A 21,643-nucleotide genomic window follows, 5' to 3' on the forward strand; every position below is an offset into this window, starting at 1 on the left:
GTGTAGTTTCTTTTTCTTTTAACTTTGGAAATGATAGTTAAAGGCACACTGGAAAGGTATGTGTTGTCTTCTGTCTGCCCTCCCTTGTGTATGTGTTTTAACGTTATTTTAAAAATTATAATAGTCAGAATAGAATTGAAAATATCTGGTAATTCTAATAATGAACACCTCTAAAGCAGAGTGAGGTCATTGAGGGTGATTTCTTTTTTAATTTCAGTTTACAAATTACATGCAATTCAGAGAAAAAAAACCCACTTTATCTTCCAATATGTAACAGAATTTAAAAAATATTTTCAAATTAATGAAATGTGAACTTTTCTTCAGGCATACACCAAGATATAAAATTTGGTCATCTTGCAAAATACTTTTTTTTCATCTGTGCAATTTTTTATATAATATAATGGATACTTCATAACTGTGAGAAACTCTCTGATTACTAACTAAAACAATGAAAATCCATATCAGGCACCTAACTTAGGTGAGAGAAGACACACAACAGTTAAGACAAATAAGGGAATTTTATTTGTGTTAGATGATGACACTTTTAGGAGGAGAAAAATCAAGACAGGAAGGGGAAAAAAAGAGGTATGATAATATGATATTTATTTTCTGATTTTCCACTATTGTTTCTGGTTCATACTTCCCTCCTGAATGCACACATAGGAACTCCACCTACCCTTAGTAGTGGGTCATAAGACCCTTATTATTCCACAGGGGTCCTTCCTACACTCTGGTGAGAGGATTGCTTCACTGAGAGGATTGCTTCACTGACAGGCCAAGAAGAATCTGAGTAGGCAGGCCTTGCTAGATTTCCTCACTCAGACTACCAGCCATCATGCCTACATGTGCAGCGAAGGGCAGATTTGTAAGAGCTTCCAGAGAGCTGAACATGTGCAGGTTCTTGGAGAGTGGAGCACCTGAAGAGAGCATGGAAGCTATGTGCCTCTTCTCCCATACCTTACCACATACATGTCTTCATCTGGCTGCTTATTGGTGTCCTTTTTACAATATCTTTTTCAATACACTGGTAAATGTGTTTCCCTAAGTTCTATGATCAGCTCTAGCACATTAGTCAAACCAGAGGAGGAGGGAGGTTATGGAAACCCTGATTTTTACTTGGTCACTCAGAAGTACAGGGGATACAATTGGGACTTGGGATTGACATCTAAAGCCAAGGTGGGGTAGGGGGCTATCTTGGGGAATGAGCCCTCTACCTGTGAGATCTGATGTGATCTCCTGGTAGATATTGTCAGAACTAAAATGGAGTAGAGAACCATCAGCTAGTGTTGGCTGCTGCAGAATTGCTTGCTTGTTGGTGAGGCAAAATCCCTACACCTCTGAGGTCACAGAAGTAACCTGTGTTGTGAGTGTCACAGGAGAATTTGAGTCTTGAGTGGTAGTAGTGGATTTGCCTTTTGTATGTTTATGAAGCAAAATGAGAAGGTTCTAATTCTAAATCTGATGCTCAGGAAAGGCCTCCTTTTGGGGGGAGCAGGGGAATGACATGATGTATCTACTGGAGAGAATCGCTTGGGAGACTGTGTGGAAAAGGAAGTATGGAGTGAAGACTGAAGTGGCAGATTGGAGACCTAATAAAATAGTGAGCAGGACGAAAGAGGATAAGACTTGGACAGGGTGATTGGGGGAATGGTAGAGTTGCAGTCAGCTTCTGAATTGGCATATGGCCAACAGGATCTGATGAGGAATGGCAGGTAAGAGAGAAAGAAGACCTCTAAGTCTGTTGTTTATGCCTTCATGCCTTTAACGTTAACTATTCTGCAATAATTTCACCCTCTAAGTGTGGAGCAGGTTAGAAATCTAAGTAGTCATGTTAGGCAGTTGCATATAAGGGTCTAGAGTTGAGTGGTCTGGGAAAGAGGTAAAAATGGGAGTGTTCCCACCCGTGTAGGTAGTATTTAAAGCAATGAACCTAGTAATATCACCAAGGGAGTGAATATGGAGATTAAGGGTTACAAGAACTGCACTCTAGCACACTGTGGTGTTAAGAGATGAAAAGATGAGGGGGAATACCTAGGAAATATTAAAACTCCACTCAATGTAGTGTCCCAGAGCATAATCAGCAAATCTCTTCTCAACAAGAACCATGAACATGACCAGCTTTCTGGTATACACACAAATCCTTTCATTTCATTTTATTTATTTATTTTTTGTGACATTTAAAAATTCTTTTGAATGATATACAAAATGGTATATTTTGACATATTTATATAAACATGGAGTATAACTTTTTAAATTAAGATCTCATTCTATGGTTGTACATGGTGTGGAGATTCACTGTGGTGTATGTCCATAGGAAAGTTATATCAGGTTCATTCCACTGTCTCCCCTATTTCTGTTCCTCTCCTTTCCCTTCATTACCCTTTGTCTACTTGCTGATTTCCTAAGAGTCTGTGTCTGCCTCTGTTAACCAAATGAAACAGCTCAAATCCAATATGGCAAGTCATGGATGTCATTGCATGTCTTGAAATTCTGTTATTTTCACCTCCTTCATGACCCTGACCACTTTTTTGCTCTACTTTTATGGTATCAAAAAATTCTCCCTTGTTTTTAGCTGGGTCTTCTTTTAGTCACCTATTTCTCTCTCTTGGGTTTTTGTCCTGAAAAAAGTACTTTCTTTTTATTGTATGATTTGATTCTCCTACATTGTTAAAATATTCCATTAGTAAACTTTAATTTTCTCCTCATTCTAAAAGCTCTTAGATTTTCCCCTTAATTTTCTATCCCGTTGTTACCATTCAAGATGCCTGGCTGAGGAGATAAAAATGAGCTAACATATAAAAATAAGGATAGATCACAGGAATGGATTCAAGGAGGTCAGTAGTTGTATATAAGTGAACATGAGTTGTGAAGGTGAGTGGGGTCTGGAAAAAAGCCCTGGCTTCTGGACTGAGTGACTGTCCCTCTAACTCTTTCTTCTATCTTGCCATATGCATGACTTTATCATGTGTTTCCACAATGAAATAAAATGATGATGATATAGTTATAATAATAGATCATATAAATGGATAACATGTCAACACTAAAAATCCTAGAAAATGAAAAGATGGGTTGGTGTGAAAATTGCACCATTATCTCTTTTTAAAAATCTGATTCTGAAACATGAGATTCAAGCTGGATAATTACTGGCTTGGTTGGTACACAGCAAGTAGTTCAAGTCATCAAAGTAGATGAGACCCCAGAAAGAATATATAGAAAGTAAGAAGAGAAAAGTAACAACAAAAAACACCAGCAATACGATGACAGCAATGTCTATACTGGGTCAATACCTAATTTCTTTTTATGGAAAAAAATATATATATCCTATAGTTCATGATGAACTGCACTACATTGTCCCAGAAAGAAAAAAAAATAACAGAACTATCATTACACCAGAATTGTCAAGGGGAATATTTTTAATTCATCCACCCACACATTAGATTTTGGTGTTCATCTCCCTTCCAGTCCCCTATACATGTCTGAGGTGTTACACAGACCAAATATGTTCATATAGGCTAAAGCACATATAGACACTGATTAGAGAATTTTCTTTCTGAAAATTTTAATGTCTTGCCAAAGAAACCTCAGTTTATAGATACAGGCATCTGTGAACATTTCTTATAAAATTCCAATTATTAATTTCTTATTAACTGAAACAATTATTATCATTAGTATAAGCTATAAAAAGATAGATCAAAACTTAAAGAAAAGCAGAACTAAATTTAATCTTTATTTCAGGGCAAAAGAGAAAAGACAAATGTTTAATAGACAATATTTATTATCACTACTGATATTAATCCAGGTTACTACAGTCAGAGCAAAAGAACATGTTATATTTTACTAATTTGTATAGTGACTTCAATATATTTTGGAAATCCAGATTGATTTATGCAATCAGAAAAATGAGAGAAGTCAATGAACAGGGTCCTGCCAGTTACAAGCTCTGCAGCCTCTCGCTTGGCTCTGTACCCTGAACTTCAGTTTGATGATGCTGATCAGCTTAAAGTGCCATGTTGTTCATGCCTTCATGCCTTTAACGCTAACTATTCTGCAATAATTTCACCCCCAATTTTTGCTTATTTTTTAAAGTGCTCCCCAAATGTCTTTTTTTTCTGTTTTTTTACCATGGTTACCTAGTTTCCCCAAAGAGTAAGTCAATACCTTTGGTATTATGCCTGTGCCTTCTTTGTTAAAAAAAATTATATATATGTATATATATGCATATATATCCATATATAAACATATATAAAAACATATTATGTGCATGTATATACATAGTTATATATAATATATAATATATAGATATATACACATGTGATATATCATGTGTATATATACAAATATATCACAATGCCAGGTGATTTTTTATAAAGAATACAGTCTTCCTAATTAGTACATAAATAAGATCTTTGGGTTACTAAGAGTATTCCATATAGATTGAGCTTGGCCTCCTCCTCAGTTGCACAGAACTTATTACAATGACTTGATATATAACCTGAAATAATATCAAATTGTGTAGATAAAAATACATTTATGCCTTGATAAAAGGCCAAGATTAGATCACTGCATCATCATCCTGGAAATTTTCATTTCCCTTTTCTTTAAAACATAACATGTTTAAGTTTTGTTATATAAGAAACATTCATACATGCTTTAAAGGCTCTCTTACACACACATACACACACATAAACACACACACAGTGATTTGAGAGATACTGCCACACAAAATTTGATTAATCTGTATTGTTGTTGAAACTCATGAAGATTTTTTTTTTCCATAAAAACTAATGTTATTCAGGATGCATGTAGCACAGTGATTCTCAAAGAGGGTATAAGTTTGGAAATATATAGAGTTGAGGTTTGTGTGGGGTAAGAGTTTTGCAAAACATTGGTGTTACAATAATTTAAGAGATATTACTGACATTTAGAGGGTGACAACCAGAGTTGGTAAATATTTACACAACTAAGATGGTCCCTAATTTAAAAAAAAAAAAGTTGTCCTAACCAAAAAACAAGCGACGTTTTCTTGAGAGAATTGCAGTGGGATATGGTCAAATCCAGTGGCTAAGTGGTACAGCCAAAATGCAAACAAACATAGGTTAGGAACAGGACAGAGGCAGTGTCTCAACAGTATAATTCAGTTCTAAGGAAGCTATCAAAAGACTAAGAATGTAAATTAGAAAAAGAAAAGCCATAAAATCTGAATCACAGACAAAAACTATTTGCCAAGAATCTATCAGAATAAGCACACCTCTTCACATTCTTATATTTCCCAAACATCCATCTTACCTCATACACAAAAGCAAAACTAATATATAAAACCAATGCCCTATGAAGCCAAATCATTCATTCAACAAATATTTATGAAATATATTCTATGTTCCAGGTTGTTTTAAGCATGTGAACAAAAACAGACATAATCTCTGTCCTTATGTAGTTCAGTTTAGAGATATTTTAGTCTTTGTTTTATGTTTTAAATTGATAAATAGATACTCTGGTAAGGAAAAACTGACTTACAAAGATATGCTTAATAAATTCAAACCAGACACTCTGATAAGAGGTCACAGGAAATATTTGTTCCAAATATGCATAGCTATTTGTTCTAAGGGAAATTATAATATTCTTTTCAGCCAAACAGTTTTTTGTCACTTGGGAAAAAAAAATTCTTTTATCTAAAAATCCTACCTCCACTCAAACTCAAAGACACACTATCTATAAACACGGAGACACGTTTGTGCATTGACAGATTCGCAAGTTCCACATAAGTCTCTTTATGGGAAAGTTAAAATTTATGTTTAATACATTGCTATATATGACATGTGTATTCATTTTACTAATAGTTATAAAATCAAATGTTAATTATAAATTTCAATTTGAAACATTAGGAAAAAAAAAACCCTAGCCAATTCATGTGAAATTAATATATTTTTCCATGTGTTTGATAGAAGTATGGAGCAGCTGGATAGCTTTCCTGACCAACTGGAGGACCTGGATACCTATTCAGAATCTGTGAAATTTGATGCTCGTTCAATGACAGCACTGCTTCCTCCCAGTAAGTAGAAAGGGGACAGAGTGCCTATGGGCAACAGGTAGCTTGTTTAGTTTTTGAGGGCCATGCTAACTGCCACAAATTGGGTAGCTTAAATTTTCCTCAATAGAAATTTTTCTTTCACAGACTTGAATTCCAGAAGTGTTAAATCAAGGTCCCTGGAAGTCTCTGCACCCTTGTAAAGGCTGAGGGAAAAATCCTCCCAGGGTTCTTCTCAGCTTCTCTTAGGCCCTGGCAATTCTTGGTATTTCTTGGGCTTCTCGCTCTATCAAACTCATATCTGCTTTCTTTTCCCCCCTGTGTAACTCTGCTCTTTTCTATTCTTGTAAAGACTCCAGACTTTAAGTTAGAGCTACCCTAGTCCAATATGACCTCATTTAAAAGAGAATATATTTGCAAAGACACTGTTTCCTATCAAGATTACTTCCTTGGGTATATGAGGTTAGGAGTTCAGCATATCTTTTGGGGGCACACACAATTTTGTGTGTGCCCCCAAAAGATATGTTGACAGATGAAATACATGTTTATTCAGGTTATGATAAAAGCTCAAAGTATTCAACTGTGTCAGGACAGAATTGTTTAGAATTCCAGTATGCCTTAAAGGATGAATATCTATATCCAAGGAAATGGAGAGGGAGGAGCAGTTAGAGAAAGCAGAACACACAAAGCTAAGGACTCCTACGTGAGTTTTTACTAAGGCAAACCTGGAATATAGCTCTCAACCCCAGCTGTGTGCTATGCTAATGATTGATGGGAGAAGGTGGCACCAGTGACATACACATTAAAAGATAATAGTAAAAGCAGCTATAAACAAAGATGCTCCATGATTGAGGAGGGAGGACAAAGGCATTGGGAGCAGGAAAAATAAGAGAAAAATCTGAGTTATTTAAAAGATAAACTACTCAGAACTTGTGATTAATAAATTGTACATGAGAAAGTGGATGGCCCACTGGCTTCAGGTTTAGTCAACCTGAACAATGGAATATTCCATCTTGCTTCTGTTATGGGTTATTCTTTTTCTTTTTCCAGCAATCTTTCCTTTTCTTTCCTTTTCACAATTTTTCTGCTCCTCTTGATCCTTCATAAAACATTATTGAACAACATGTCAAATTTTGTTTTTAAATTAGAAGTCAGTAAACAGAAAGGAAGTTACATTTTTATTGAACAATAAAAGAAATAGCCACAGAAAAGAAAATTTTAATGGATGTTTTATTCATCTAATCAGACAATTTGTCTTCCCAAACTACTGAGCTTCCCTTGTATGTTAATGTATTTCTACCACAATTATCTTTCCATTATGTGAATCACTGTTCCATATAAATGCATCAGGCTACAAAGTTATGGTTAATATGTTCTGAAATATCCAGAAGATAAGCTTCATTGATTCATTTCAAAATTTAGTCAGCATGTAAATTCTTTTATTTCATTTCAAAAATAATTTTGATATTATATTCAAATCATAGAGGTAAACAAATACAAAATTATTGAGATGGAATTGATAAAGAAATATTTTGCCTAGTGGTCATTGAAAGTAAATATTTCTCTAGTTTCAAAATATGAAAAAAATCATAATCATGTTGCTTGAGGAATTTTATTTGACCCAGAATATATTCCCATGAAGAAGAAATATGAAGAAGAAGAATATTTATGCCAACGTATGTTAGTACCAATATTAAAATTTACCAATTAATCCTCCCAAATGACATAATCGAACCTTGTAGAGGGGAGTAACTTTCTTTTGGACTTTCAGTAAATAGATAAGTGAATCAAGTGTTCATAGTCACACCTGAATCAGCTTTTCCTATGACTGTCCCTTTGTTTGGTACAGAGTAACTAAGAATCTAGTTTTCCTTTGTTTGGTTACAATAGGCTTGGTCCTAATCATATAACTAGAGATTATAAAATTTTAATCACATAAGAGCAGAAAGTTTTCTAACAATAGTTTTGGCTTTTGTGTTTTTTGTAGATCCTAAAAATGGCCCTGCCCTTCAAGAGAAACTGAAGTCCTTCAAAGCTGCACTAATTGCCCTTTATCTCCTTGTGTTTGCAGTTCTCATACCTATCATTGGAATAGTGGCAGGTATGGAATTCTAGAATATTGAAAATTAGCAATTCATCTTGTGAATTATTAAATGTAAAAAAACAGCATTCAGTTTTCTTTTAATATGGTAGATGCATAAGGAAAAATTCATGTGTAATTATTTCCTCAAGTTTGTTAAATTAAAAAATAGATTCTGTGCAGCCATAGTATAGAGATATTCCTTATTTATTTTTCCTGTAGTAATTTCCAAAAGTAAGCCCTAGAATCCATTTCAAATAACCTGCATTTGTAATCACACAAGAAAACTATAACACATTATGGGGAAAGAAAAAGGCAATTTTTAAAAAATAAAACCTTTTTGTTTTTTCTTGAAATAAAAAAAATAAAAAATAGATTCTGAAATGTTAAGTGGAAGCAAATAGATATTTTTCAAATTAAGAAAAAAACAGAATATGAAAGAATAAAATAAAACATAAACATGTGAAGATGGGAAGATTTTTAAAAATCTGTTACACTCCGAAGTTCTATGTATATAGGACTAGCAATGGACCATAAATTTCATTGCCGATGTGAACTATTCTAGTTGCCAATGTGAAGACAAACATGATCATTTACACTGACAATGAATTTACCATTAAAACAAGGCTGTTGTTCAGAAGATCTTCTAAGTCTAATACTGAGAGCAGAAAGAAATATTCCCACTATAAAGCAGTGCCTTACACCTACTTTTTAGGTGCAGTTTTTATAATTAACATGATCTCATACTTCATGAGCTATTACTTAAAATATCTTTAAAAATAACATATTGGCATCCTTTCACATCGAGCTCAAGTATATATTCCTTTGGGGAGTCTGACTTGGATTGGGAATAGATTTGAGGATATTGACAAAGGCAAATGGCTTGTATGTAGTTTATATATACATGTAAATATTTTTCTCCTAAATAACATTTTTATGAATTTGATGAATTTAAATTGGCATTTAAATTTATATGCCTTGTTGCTGTCCTCTTCTTTATGGCTGGGAAAACATATGGTCATATGTTCTGTCAAGAAATAAGTTTGGAAGAAGATGCATTTTTATGGCTATATTAATCAGCTTAACAAGAATATACTCCTGAATAAAAGTTCAAACTTCTTTTATTAAGAGGCAATGTAAGAGGGTATTCCAAAACAAAGCCAAAATTCCATACCAAAAATATAATACAGCAACAACAACAATTGTAATAGCCCCTGTCATTTTTCTTTTTTAAACATTTACTGTGTTTAGTTACTAGGCTAAAAACTCTCCACAAATTTTCTTACTATACCCTTATACTTTAAGCAGATGCTATAGTGTCCTCATTATCTGTACAAGAAAACTGAGATTCCTCAGTAATGGAGCTGGAGTTCCTATGACTTCTGAATTCTAACCTCTATGGTCTGCTGTTTCTCTAGGTTTTTATAACAAACTTGAATGGTCAGTAAAAATAAAAATAACAATAGCAACACAATGAGTTGTGATAATTTTAGCCAAGAAAATGGTTTCCTCAGGAAAAAATTATCTGATATTTTAGCCATTAAAATACAAATGAAAACAGAAATTGAACCATAACATCCAAACCAACAAGCAAATGCACTATATTCATCTAAATTAAAGGATTTGATATATCTAGCAGTAAAAAATCAACTTCCTGATGAGAAATAGTTATCTGTATGCTATTTGTACATCTGCTTATCTCCAATGTGAAATGCATAACTGAAAGATGCATCACTGTTTGGGATTACTAACTACACCAAAAATTGGATACATTTTATTTTTTATATAAATCACAGACTACAGAGCCAACCTCAGGAACTGAAGCTTCTGACAGTTCCATGCAGAAGGCAGGCAGGAATCTAAAAAGATTTCAGGGATTCTGATCAAGGTCCAAATACCTAGACTATTAGAAAGCACTGTAAGTGTCAACATATTTGCTCTAGAGTTGATAACAATTGATCTGAAGTAGTTTGTTTCCTAAAATCACAATAGGCACCTATTAAGATTGAAGAGAAGCTAATATATTCCAATATTATTAGTTTGCATCAGTACCAAATCCATGAGAATTTGGAACAGAACTCACTGTATCTGTCATTTATTCATAATAATAAAATATTGATAATCCATTTATAACTCAAAGTTGTAGATCAGAATATTTTAAAAATGAACTAAAATATAGTACATATCTCCACTTGACAAAAAATATATTAATATAGACAAAATATATGCCTAAGTTAATAAAAGGTACTCCTTTTGGAAAATATGAATTAATGAGCCCAAACAATAATTGCACGTGAAAACTAAATGTCCTCTTAGTTATACAGTTTATTCCATATGCTTTCTGTCCTTAAAGAAGCTGCTGAAACATTGTAAGAGCATAACACATAATGCTTTCCCATAACAATAAAATACAACCTAGAATTGATGTGTATAAATTGCTCCTGAAATACTAAAAATTCGTATTCAACACAATATAAATTTTGGATAGGAAAAGATATTACCAACACGAAAAGAGTAAACATGATCTGTAGAATCAAATATAACCCTCTCCCTAGATCTTTGCATAGGCCGTAAAAGTTTGTCTTCTTTCATATATGAAATAGGAAAGTCACAAAATGCCAGTTCTTTAATAAAAATGAAAGAAATGAACTTCTGAAAAGGAATGAACTCTGACCTTCTTTATGATAGCATTAAACATTTTTAAAGAAAGGAAAGTGTAAGTTAGTTTCATTCAGGTTAAGGAATTAATCAATGTTGTGTTTTTAAATCTATAAGCAAAAGATAAGTCTTTATTGTCAACTCTTTTTCAACTTGTTGCCAAATTGTTGACCTTTTCCAAAATTAGTTCTTCTCTTTCCATACAGTGAAAAAGACTAACGTTATCTGCATGAAACAAATTTTTTTTCATTAAAGCAAAATTACATGGTGAGCAATTAGAGTAATTCACCTAGTAAAATAAAGCACAGTGACTACTATATTCATGGGAATATCCAATCCCAGAAAAATTTTTATATTATACAAAATTAATTTTCTAAAGTTAATCAGTATGAAGCATATAGATAATTGGATCACATATATTGAGTTAAAAATTATAATGACAAAAACCCTCAAACTTATCCAATGCCTATTACATGCCACAAAGTGGTCTAAACATTGTATATTTTATTTATGTAAACACTGAGATAACACTAGATAATATTCCATTTAAACAGATAGCAAAATAGAAGCACTGACAAATTAAATAACTTGTTCAATGCTTGTCTACTTTATAAAGGGCAGAATCAGAGTTGCTAATGATGTAAGTTCTACTTCATAATCCAATCAACTGCTACCCAAGAAGTAATAATTATCATAAAAAGAAACAAAAAGAAAATTTTAAGAGGCCATCCAAATTTTTTCCCATATTGAATTTAATAAATGTAATGAGATGTGGCAAAGAAATACATTTTTATGTACAGTTTATTGATAAATAAAGAAATACAGAGTAACACACATTTAATACAGCCTCTATTGTATATCATATTAAAACATTTTACCTGAAGTTTATTAATTCAGGTAAGTTGATATTGAAGAACTGTAACCAGGAAAAATATAACACATTTCTAAAAATTAAAATTGCATTGCGTATAAAATATAGCATTTCTCAATATAATATTTAATATACTATATATTATGTTATATATAAAATATAGCATTCCTCAATATAATAATAGCAACAATCATTACACAAAGTTTTAACTAAAGGTAGTGGCTACAATGAACTCTATGACAATATCTTTTATGCAGAAGGCATTTTGTAATTGAATAGATTTGAAATATGGTCCCATTTGCTGCTATGGGATTTACATGCTTTATTTCACCAGATTCACCACCACAACTAAGGTAAGTATCTCTTTTGTATCTTTGAGGAAATCTAAGCAAGATACTCTTTTTATTGTTCCCTACTGTCATATATGGACAATCTGATGCATCCAAACTAACAAGAATGGGACTAATATTTGTGTACACGAAACGTCTACATTTATGGAGATATAAGTATACATATATGGAGATATAAATATACATAAGATACAAAGAACCATTGCAATTTAGTTTTAAAATGACATTTAACATTTTTTCATTGTGTATAATTGTGTATTATTTTTATCTGCAAAGTTAATGCTTGTGATTTATTTTTCTTCTTTCCTTTTAAACAAAAGAGCATATTGCTTTAGATCATTTTGGAATGATAATTATCTTGTTTAGAGAACATATGCCCATTTGGAAATATGTATCAGCAATTCAGTATGTTCCCCAAATGTCATTTAATAGCAATTTTTTTCTTCAGTAAATAATTTATCACAAGATTGTTCATCAAAATACCAGATACATTACTGGAAACAGAAGCAAACTAAATGTAGGTGGGTTATTAAATAAATCTGAGAGACCCATTCATAGAATACAATGTAGTTAAGAAATTATTTTTGTAAAACAATATTAAATAATACTAAGAAATGTTTGTGATATTGCATTAAATTTAAAGTAGCTTCCAGATTTATATAAAATATTTTTATTTCAAATAGTAATACGATAGTAGAAACAGAGAACAAGATTTGATATCTATACATCAAGATATTAGGAGTTTTACTTAGAATAGTAAGATGAGGATAAATTATTTTTTCTTATTATCCATATTTTCAAAATTTCTGCTGTGAATATATACTTTATAACAGGAAAAGAAGAGTTTGATGAAAACAATATATTTTTAAAATGTAAGAAAGTCATTTTCCCAGTTTGCTTCTCCACCAACTGGGAGTTGAACCTGTGAAAACTAAAATGACAATTCTCTGTCAGCTTAAGCTATAGGATGAAGGAGATGAACAATTAATCCACAAAAAGGATGATGCTCCTGCTTGTGCTTCACCTTTAACTACATATTATTTTGGTCAACATCATAGCTAACTTGTCCAACCTGCTTACCTCAGAAAATATGTTGAGCATTATCTCATTATATCCTAACAATAGTCTGTGGAGCATAATATAACAGATGTTTATATTTTTTAGAATGTTCTCTTACTGGAAAAGCTAAATTTAATGGCCAGGAAGCTTCATATAAGCAGAAATTCAGAAATAATGACATAATCCTGGAATAAATTCTTATGTAAAGAGGGAAAGGAAGGCTGTGTGCTACTCAGTAGTATACTATTATTCACATGTAGCATTTTTAAAATAAATGCAGGGTTTAGGCTATTATCCCACATGCAATGAAAATAAAGGAAAGGAGTTAAATGGAGTAATATAATGTATACTTTTAAGAACACAGGTCATGACTTTATTAATTTTTACTTAAACATGCAGCTCATCTCCTGAAGTGGGAAATGAAGAATTGCACAGTTGATCCAATTAATGCAAATGATATATCTCAAAGTCTGGGACAAAGAAATGGCAGTGAAGCTAAAATGAAATTTCAAGAATTTGTAATGGAAAGCATGGTCAACATGGAGAAGAGAATCCAATCTATTTCAGATTCAGAAGCCAATCTCATAAATTCAGAACACTTCCAAAATTTCAGTGTGACAACGGATCAAAGATTTAATGATAGTCTTCTCCAGCTAAATAACTTGGTTTCCTCAGTCCAGGAATATGAGAATACAATAGGTGAAATCTCCAAGTCCTTAATAAATCTGAATAGCACCTTACTTGATTTGCAGCTCAGTATAGAAACACTGAATGGCAAAATTCAAGAGACTACTTTGAAACAACAAGAGGTAAGAATTATTGTATTTGAAGGCCATTTTCTGGAATTAAATCTATCCAGATTCTGTTTCTTCGGGCAGTCCAGGACAAGGAGAGTTGCAAACTCTGTTTCTACATCATCGTCTTTACCTTGGCTCCTCTGGCAATCTTTTCTAAAGGTTTCAAGTGGATTTATCTAGTGCCTTCTCCATACTCCCAGCAAAAGGGATAATTATCTTCCATTAGATGTGGTCTCTTTAAAGGTATTTTCGTTTTATAAACACTATTATAGTGTCTTGTTAGGTTGTCTAAAGCAATTGTAATTTTTAGATTATTTTAGCAGACCTGAAGAGGTAGACACCCTGTATTTGTAAATTTTATATAGACCTAATGTTTTATCATTCAAGAATGGAAACCTTATTTACATGGGTATTTTTTTTAAAAATCAAATTTCAAAATAATTTATTTTGCCACTCCCAAGAGGTACACTCATGTTCTTATAAATAATTATATAAAAAACTAAATTTTGAGTAATTTATATAATGTTATCTTCATAAGCTCATAATAGAATAGTAATGTATGCTTATCATTATTGTTGGATTAAACATGCTAACTTTTCTACTTCTACATTATGATATTCACTGATCATTGGGAAACAGCAACAAGAAAAGCACTAGCATAACGGGGCTGGAGAATGATCAGAGAGTCCCCTATAATAAGAGAACAAGACATAGTACAGACCAGTTATCATCAGAATTTCTCTATCAAAGATCAAGTGGCAATATTTTAGCTTGTAAGGACCACACAATTTTTTGTCTCAACAAGCTGATGCTGCCATTGTCGAAAGAAAGCAGCCATTAGCAACATGTAGAGAAATGAGCAAAAGCTGTGATAAGATCAATATTTATTTACAAAAATAATCTGTTGGTTAGATTTTGCCCAAGGACTATAATTTTTCTGTCCTTTGCCCTAGACCATTCCATGGTTAATTCTGTCAAAGATCTATGTTACTCTATACTTATGAAAAAAATTAAGAAATAAGTCATCAATTCTAAAATTTTATTTTTATCCAGTAATACCATTTGTTTATTTTCATGAACAATAAATGTTTGACCTAAACTTCACTACTCACTTGAAAAAAATAATCTTCATATTATAAAATACCTAAGGCTTATGCTCCTTATAGGAAGCCTGTATTTTTATCATTAGTTAAGAAATGCCAGCATCATTGGAGTGGATTTTATTTGAGTAGATCCATTCTTGATTAATGTGATTGTTTTCTGTATAAACATATTACAACTCCTGATTTTAGAAAATGGACATCACTAGTCCAGCAAAGTTAAAAAGTTACCACTTTGGATGAACACCAACTAAACTACTGACTGAGAATAAACAAGTTAAGAAATAATGTTCTGCACATTTATAATTTGTAAGATTCAATCATTCTAAACTTTTTTTAAAAAAATTTTCCTCACCTTAAGAATGTCACAAGACAATGGCATGAGTGTTTAAATATGGGAACTCCGTTGGCAAGCCTCATTTCAATACCAGCCTTGATGTCCTGCTCCTCTTTCATGTCTTTCCTTCTCAACCCTGCCAGTGTTTTTCTCAGCCATTAATAAGGATCTGAGCACATCAAGACAGACTGGGATATCAAAGATTCAAGATAACGGGAGCGGGTAGTGAAAGACACAAAGAAGAAACCTTCCAGAGAGTTGAGGGACACAGGAGACAGACATGAAGATGAAATGTCAGTTACAAGAGTCAACTTAAAGTTGGAGAGAAAAGAACTATTATTTTATGTAGAAACAGGATTAGAGGCTCACGGGGGTGAGGTGAGAGGAGAGAGAAGCTAGACAAGATGAAAGAACAAAGACACAAAGTACATTTGGCAATGTACTAAATCCAGCAGAGATGATAGACTGTATTTGAACCCACTGTTAGTGAGGTATTCTAACCAAATTGAAAACTTTTTGAATGAAGTAGACATTCTGGACATATTTGAAGTGATAATCATTAGAATCAAAGCCTCATAATCAATAAGCTTTTCTTAGTTTGGATAGATTGCTTTTATATTTTTCAGGAAGTTTCAGCCTTCCAAAAGGGGGTGCAAATAAATAACTGCAAAATCCCCAAGCTACATACATTTTTAAAGGTAGCAGTCACTTGCAGCAATTGAGACACAAAGTTGGTAAGGCGGTGCCATTGAAAGTGCTTGCATATGCATGCATGTGTGCTTGGAAAACAACCTTGATGCTTTGATCCCCGTTGCTTGAATAATTTTATTGATCTTTGAATCTTGATCTTTTTTCCTGTGGTGCTGGGGAGGGAATCCAGTGCCTCACCATAGTAAGTAAGCATGCTACCACTGAGCTACACTCGCATTACTGATCTTTGATTCTGTAGCCCAAAGAGGGAATAGGCAATTAAATGAATGGCCAATCAGCAAATGCTGTTTGTTGAAAATGCTTATTGGTAATACTCTCTTACTATCAAGGATGACCAAATATTGATTTGAAAGGAAAAAAAAAAAAAGAGTACTGGTACCATATGAAAGAGAGTGTGGAATTTATCATCTCCATTTTTCGAGGAAATGACTTTAAGATGAAAAAATTACATATCCATTTTTATCAGGGCCACTGTTGATAGAGTGTGGAGAGTATGCATGGATATCCTCAAAAAATACTTGCAAAATTATCAAGCATACTGTGAGGATTTTTAAAAAATCAAATGCATTTTCCATCATTTGAATGTAAATAATTCCAAATGAAACTTGTTAAATGTGAGCATCATGTGCAGATTCTTTTTAAAGTGAATAAATATGAATAAATAGGTAGCTTCAGCTTTAGTATGAAAAACGATTGATTCTAGGTATCTAGGAAGTCAAATTGCTAGTTCTCTGACCTCCGCTCTGTGGACTTCTGAAATTATCTGACATATTTCCATCAATTTTTAGCCACTTAATACAGTTGAGCTTATCATGTTACTATAACAGACATTTCATCATTCTATCTTTATTATATGTACCATTTTGTATGAAAAATGCTAAATGGCCAGGGAAGGAGGACCTGGAGGGTAGAGCTATTCTAATGTACAGCAAGGTGCCTGTTGGAGGGAGACATAGCTTGAACAGACAGGATATTCTCCTTAAGAAAAGTGCCATTGGAGAGGGAAATCTGGGTAAACCTTTGTTTCTTGATCCTCACCATCTTGATCCTCTCATCTCCATTTGTCCAGTCCAGTCCAGAGAGATATAAATTTATTTTAATGCATGGAGAAAGAAATAATATGCTACTGGCTTGTTTCTATGTGCAGAGGGAAAATAATAATCTATCAACAGTTGAACATGGAAATACTTGTAAAATCATAAAGCATACCATGAAGACAGGATGGGATAAGTGCAGAAGAGAAAAAAAGAAAATATTACCATAACACATTAGAAGACTTGGTGCAACAAAAATAGAACCTAATGCTTGAAGAGAAAAGTCAGCAAAGAATCTGAAAGAAAAAGTAATAAAGAAAAGCATTAAGGGTCAGGAACTTGATACTTGGATACTATAATTTCATTATAGTTTGAAAAGCAAATTAAGTCACAGTGATTTATTATGTATCTGTTCTTACTCTCCAAATTTAAATATGTTGATGGTACCTAGTATTTGAATGCAAAAAAATGAGTACTGATACAAAAAAGTTAGGAAGAGAATTAATATGGTAACATGCATTTAGAGGGCAGTGTTGCAGTATTGAATAAAAATTTTAATGTTTTATCCCTTTGGTCAAATCTACTTCCAGAAAGCTGTTATATAGAACCTGTATGAAAATGTAAATGTATAAAAAATGGTATTCATTGCAGCATTGTTTAATGTTGTAAAAAGGGGCACAAGCTCTAATCAATAAGAATCTTAATTAAATTTTGAAAAATACACCCAATATGGTTCCACTGTTATTGGAAGTGTCAGTTTTATAGACTCTAGTAGGTAAATTTTCGTAGTATATCATTGCACAAAGATAAAAACATATTCCAGAGGATAGTATTCTCTTCTCACATTTTCACACATTCTGTACATGTATACACATACATGTACATAAATATGCACAAAATATATATGTATTTGATACTGTAAAATAATAATGAAGTCTCAATAACAGAAGTATAAATAGTGGAAAGTTAAATGCTACTCAATTGAATGTAAAAAAAAATCTATTCAATGTTCATTACCACTGACAATTACAACATTAAACTTTGGTTATTGCTGCAAAACAATTTCATACATAAAGTCATAAAATAGAAATAAGTTGCCATTCTAAGTACGCTCAAAAGAAATTCCACTTCAGATAAATTATTCTTCACATTTTGATATGTACATATTTGGAAATAGAAGCATAACTTAGATATATATTCAAATGATTTTTTGTTGTTATTTTTGACTGGGCACGTAAAAATTTGTCCATATAGTCAAAACAAGAAATGCTTTGCAACCAAAGAATCACTATTTTAAATACAGTCTCTTTAATTTTCATGTTCTTATTTCATAATATTCCTATAATATGTGGTATAAAAACAGAAATTCCAAAATTTCTTGAACTTACATATTTGATAATTTTGTAACAAAAGTTGTGAATGCTCACTATGTTTTACAGGAAATCAATAAATTAGAAGAACGGGTACACAACACATCAGCAGAAATTAAGTCTCTAAAAGAAGAACAAGTTTATGTGCAACAGGAAATAAAAAGAGAAGTGAAAGTATTGAATAACATCACTAATGATCTCAGACTGAAAGACTGGGAACATTCTCAGACATTGAGAAATATCACTTTAATTCAAGGTAAAATGTCTTGTGAGTCCTCCAAATGACACCTTAAAATGCACTGATATACATAGAGATTTGATTTTCAAAATGCAGTGGTTTAAAATAGTTTTCAAACATACATACATTTCCTACATTTCTGCACAGCAGATAGAATCTTAAGATTAGATCAAGACATGGTAAGATAATCAGAAGCATCAGTAGCTTGGTATCCTTGATAAAGGGATAAATAAATGAAATACTTCCTAAGATCCAACAAGCCTTTCACTGTTGAAATTGCCCCATTTATACTGAAGAACAGTGTAAGCTTTTCTGTCACTACAAAGTTCTCTACATGTTCATAACCCAAACTTGTTAATCCTGTCGGTCAATATTTCCATATTTTTCTTACCTTTTACGTTACTATATAATTAATTAGGAACTTTGTTTGAACTCTCCAAAATAGTGATAATTTGTCAATTTCTTCTTTAGTTCTCATTAGTAAAGCAAGGAGAATTGGATCATACTGATTTTTGAATAATATAAGTCACTTTAATTTTACACTAGCTTTTAGGTATTTTTACAGCATAAATATTAGTCCATATTTTGCTTCAACTTTTGATATCCTTTGCTCTAGCTTTGTCATTTGTAAAGCACATTTATCTTTTTTTTTCTTAATCTTTTTTGGTTTGCTTGTTTAATACAATGTGATAATTTCTTTTCACTTTATTTATGTTTATCATCTTATTTGTTCTTTTTAGTTATACTTGACAGTAGAATGTATTTTGATATATTAGACATACATGGAGTATAACTTATTCTAATTAGGATATTATTCTTGTGATTGTACATGATGCTGAGATGCCTTGGTAGTATATTTAAATACAAGGGTAAGAAAGTTATGTTCTATTAATTCTACTGTCCTTCCTATTGCCCTCCCCCATTCCTTCTCTCTTTTTTTTCCCCTGTATCTAATCCAGTGGACTTCTATTCTTCCTCTCCCCACCCTCCCTTGTTGGAGTTAGCATTCACATATCAGAAAGAATATTCAGCCTCTGTTTTTTTTCGGACTGGCTTATTTTACTTAGCATGATATTCTCTAGTTCCATCCTTTTACCACTAAATGCCATAATTTGATTCTTCTTTACAGCTGAATAATACTCTGTTGTGTATATATACCATGTTTTCTTTATCCGTGCATCCATTACATGATCATCTCATAATTATCTCATAGTTTGGCTATTGTGCACTGAGCTGCTATAAACAGAGATATGGATGTGTCACTCTTGTATGCTGATTTTAAGTCCTTTGGGTATAAGCTGAGGAGTAGGTTAGCTGGGTCAATTGGTGGTTCCATTCCAAGTCTTTTAAAATGGATAGTATCCATACTGCTTTCCATAATGGTTGCACCTATTTGAAGTCCCACTTGCAAAGTATGAGTACCTTTCTCCCCACATCCTTGCCAAAACATATTGTTGTATGTATTCTTTATAATTGCCATTCTAACTTCAATGAGATGGAATCTCAGTGTAGTTTTAATTTGCATTTTTCTAATTGCTAATGATGTTGAACATTTTTAATATATTTTTGACCATTTGTATTTTTTCTTCTGTGAAATGCCTTTTAGTTCCTTTGCCCAATTATTGGTTTGGCACTTTTTTTGTGTGTGTTATTTTTTGAGTTCTTTTTATAACCTGGAGATTAATGCTCTGAGCTGCAGGTGGTGAGAATTTTCTCCCATTCTGTAGAGTGAGTGTTCACATTCTTGATTGTTTCCTTTGCAGTGAAGAAGTTCTTGAGTTTGACACCATCCCATTTATTGAGTCTTGATTATACTTCTTGTGCTTCAGGAATCTTGCCAAGGAAGTAGATTCCTAGGCCGACAAAATGTAGTGTGGGGCTTACTTTTTCTTTTAGTAAGCTCAGAGTTTCTGGTCTAAAGCCTAGGTCCTTGATCCACTTTGAGTTTTGTGTAGGGTGAGAGCATAATTCACCACATCAATATACTTAAAGACAAGAATCGCATGATTATCTCATTAGATGCAGAAGAAACATATGACAGAATTTAGCATCCATTCATATTCAAAACACTAGAAAAACTAGGGATAGTTAGAAGATACATCAACATTATAAAAGCTATATACACTAAACTTAAAGCCAACATTATTGAAAATGGAGAAAAATTGAAAACATTCCCTCTAAAAACTGAAACAAACAGGAATAACATCTTATATTTATATTCCCCAGCCACCCTCCACCCCACAAGTTTGTTTTATGTTTCCTTTCTTTTTCTTTCCTCTCTACTTTGGGACTGACATGAGGTTTTTGTGAAAATTTTGTAGTGTATTTTTGTCTTCTTGATTGTTGCCTGCAAAAGTTATTCTAACCCTCTAAAGTCAATCATCAACATATTACTATACAAGGAAACAAATGTTTCATCTGATGATCTCCTTATGGTTTCCTGCTGTCTCTTAATGTAGCTATTTCTGGTTTGTTTTTGTGTTTTTTGTTGTTGTTGTTTTTGCTAGAAATTTAGTCATTGTTTTTCTTACTTTATACAGGCAATATTTATTGATATTTGTCTATGAGTTTACCAATTGTTCCACCTTCTCAATCTCAGCCATCCATTCTGATGTCATTTTCCTTCTGTCTAAATATATATCTTTTAGAAATTCATTTAATGAAAATCCATTGATGGTGAGAGGTTTTGTTTGCATTTTCTCTATTTTATTCTTGATATTTAAGATTGTTTTACTATACACGGATTTCTCAGGTTGACAGTTATTTTGGTTATTTTTGTGTTATAGTTGTTGGTCAGCATCTATGAGGTATTGGTTCTTTCAAGCAAAATGGTGGATGCTCAGCTGAATATGTAAACTGGCTTAGGATTTGTGCGTAACTTATGTTCATTCTCTTGTATAGTTTAAATCACTTCTAGATTGTTTATAATACTTAAAACAATGCAAATTCTACATAAACGTTGTCATACTGAATTGTTTAGGGAATAATGTCAAGAAAAAAGTCTTTATATATT

General features: G+C 32.5%; 1 protein-coding gene across 2 annotated transcripts in view; it reads left to right on the plus strand.

The window, feature by feature from the left end:
• Msr1 (macrophage scavenger receptor 1) overlaps positions 1-21,643 on the plus strand; it is a 75,000-nt gene that overhangs the window by 3,929 nt on the left and 49,428 nt on the right. For both annotated transcript variants that reach the window (XM_078031091.1, XM_005330792.5), the window contains exons 2-5: positions 5,943-6,049; positions 8,013-8,126; positions 13,443-13,852; positions 18,462-18,648. In XM_078031091.1, coding sequence (XP_077887217.1) covers positions 5,947-6,049; positions 8,013-8,126; positions 13,443-13,852; positions 18,462-18,648 — 814 coding nt within the window. In that variant the 5' untranslated portion in view covers positions 5,943-5,946. The remainder of the gene's footprint in view (positions 1-5,942; positions 6,050-8,012; positions 8,127-13,442; positions 13,853-18,461; positions 18,649-21,643) is intronic.

Source organism: Ictidomys tridecemlineatus, chromosome 14, assembly GCF_052094955.1.
Source record: "Ictidomys tridecemlineatus isolate mIctTri1 chromosome 14, mIctTri1.hap1, whole genome shotgun sequence".
Taxonomy (NCBI): Eukaryota; Metazoa; Chordata; class Mammalia; order Rodentia; family Sciuridae; genus Ictidomys; species Ictidomys tridecemlineatus.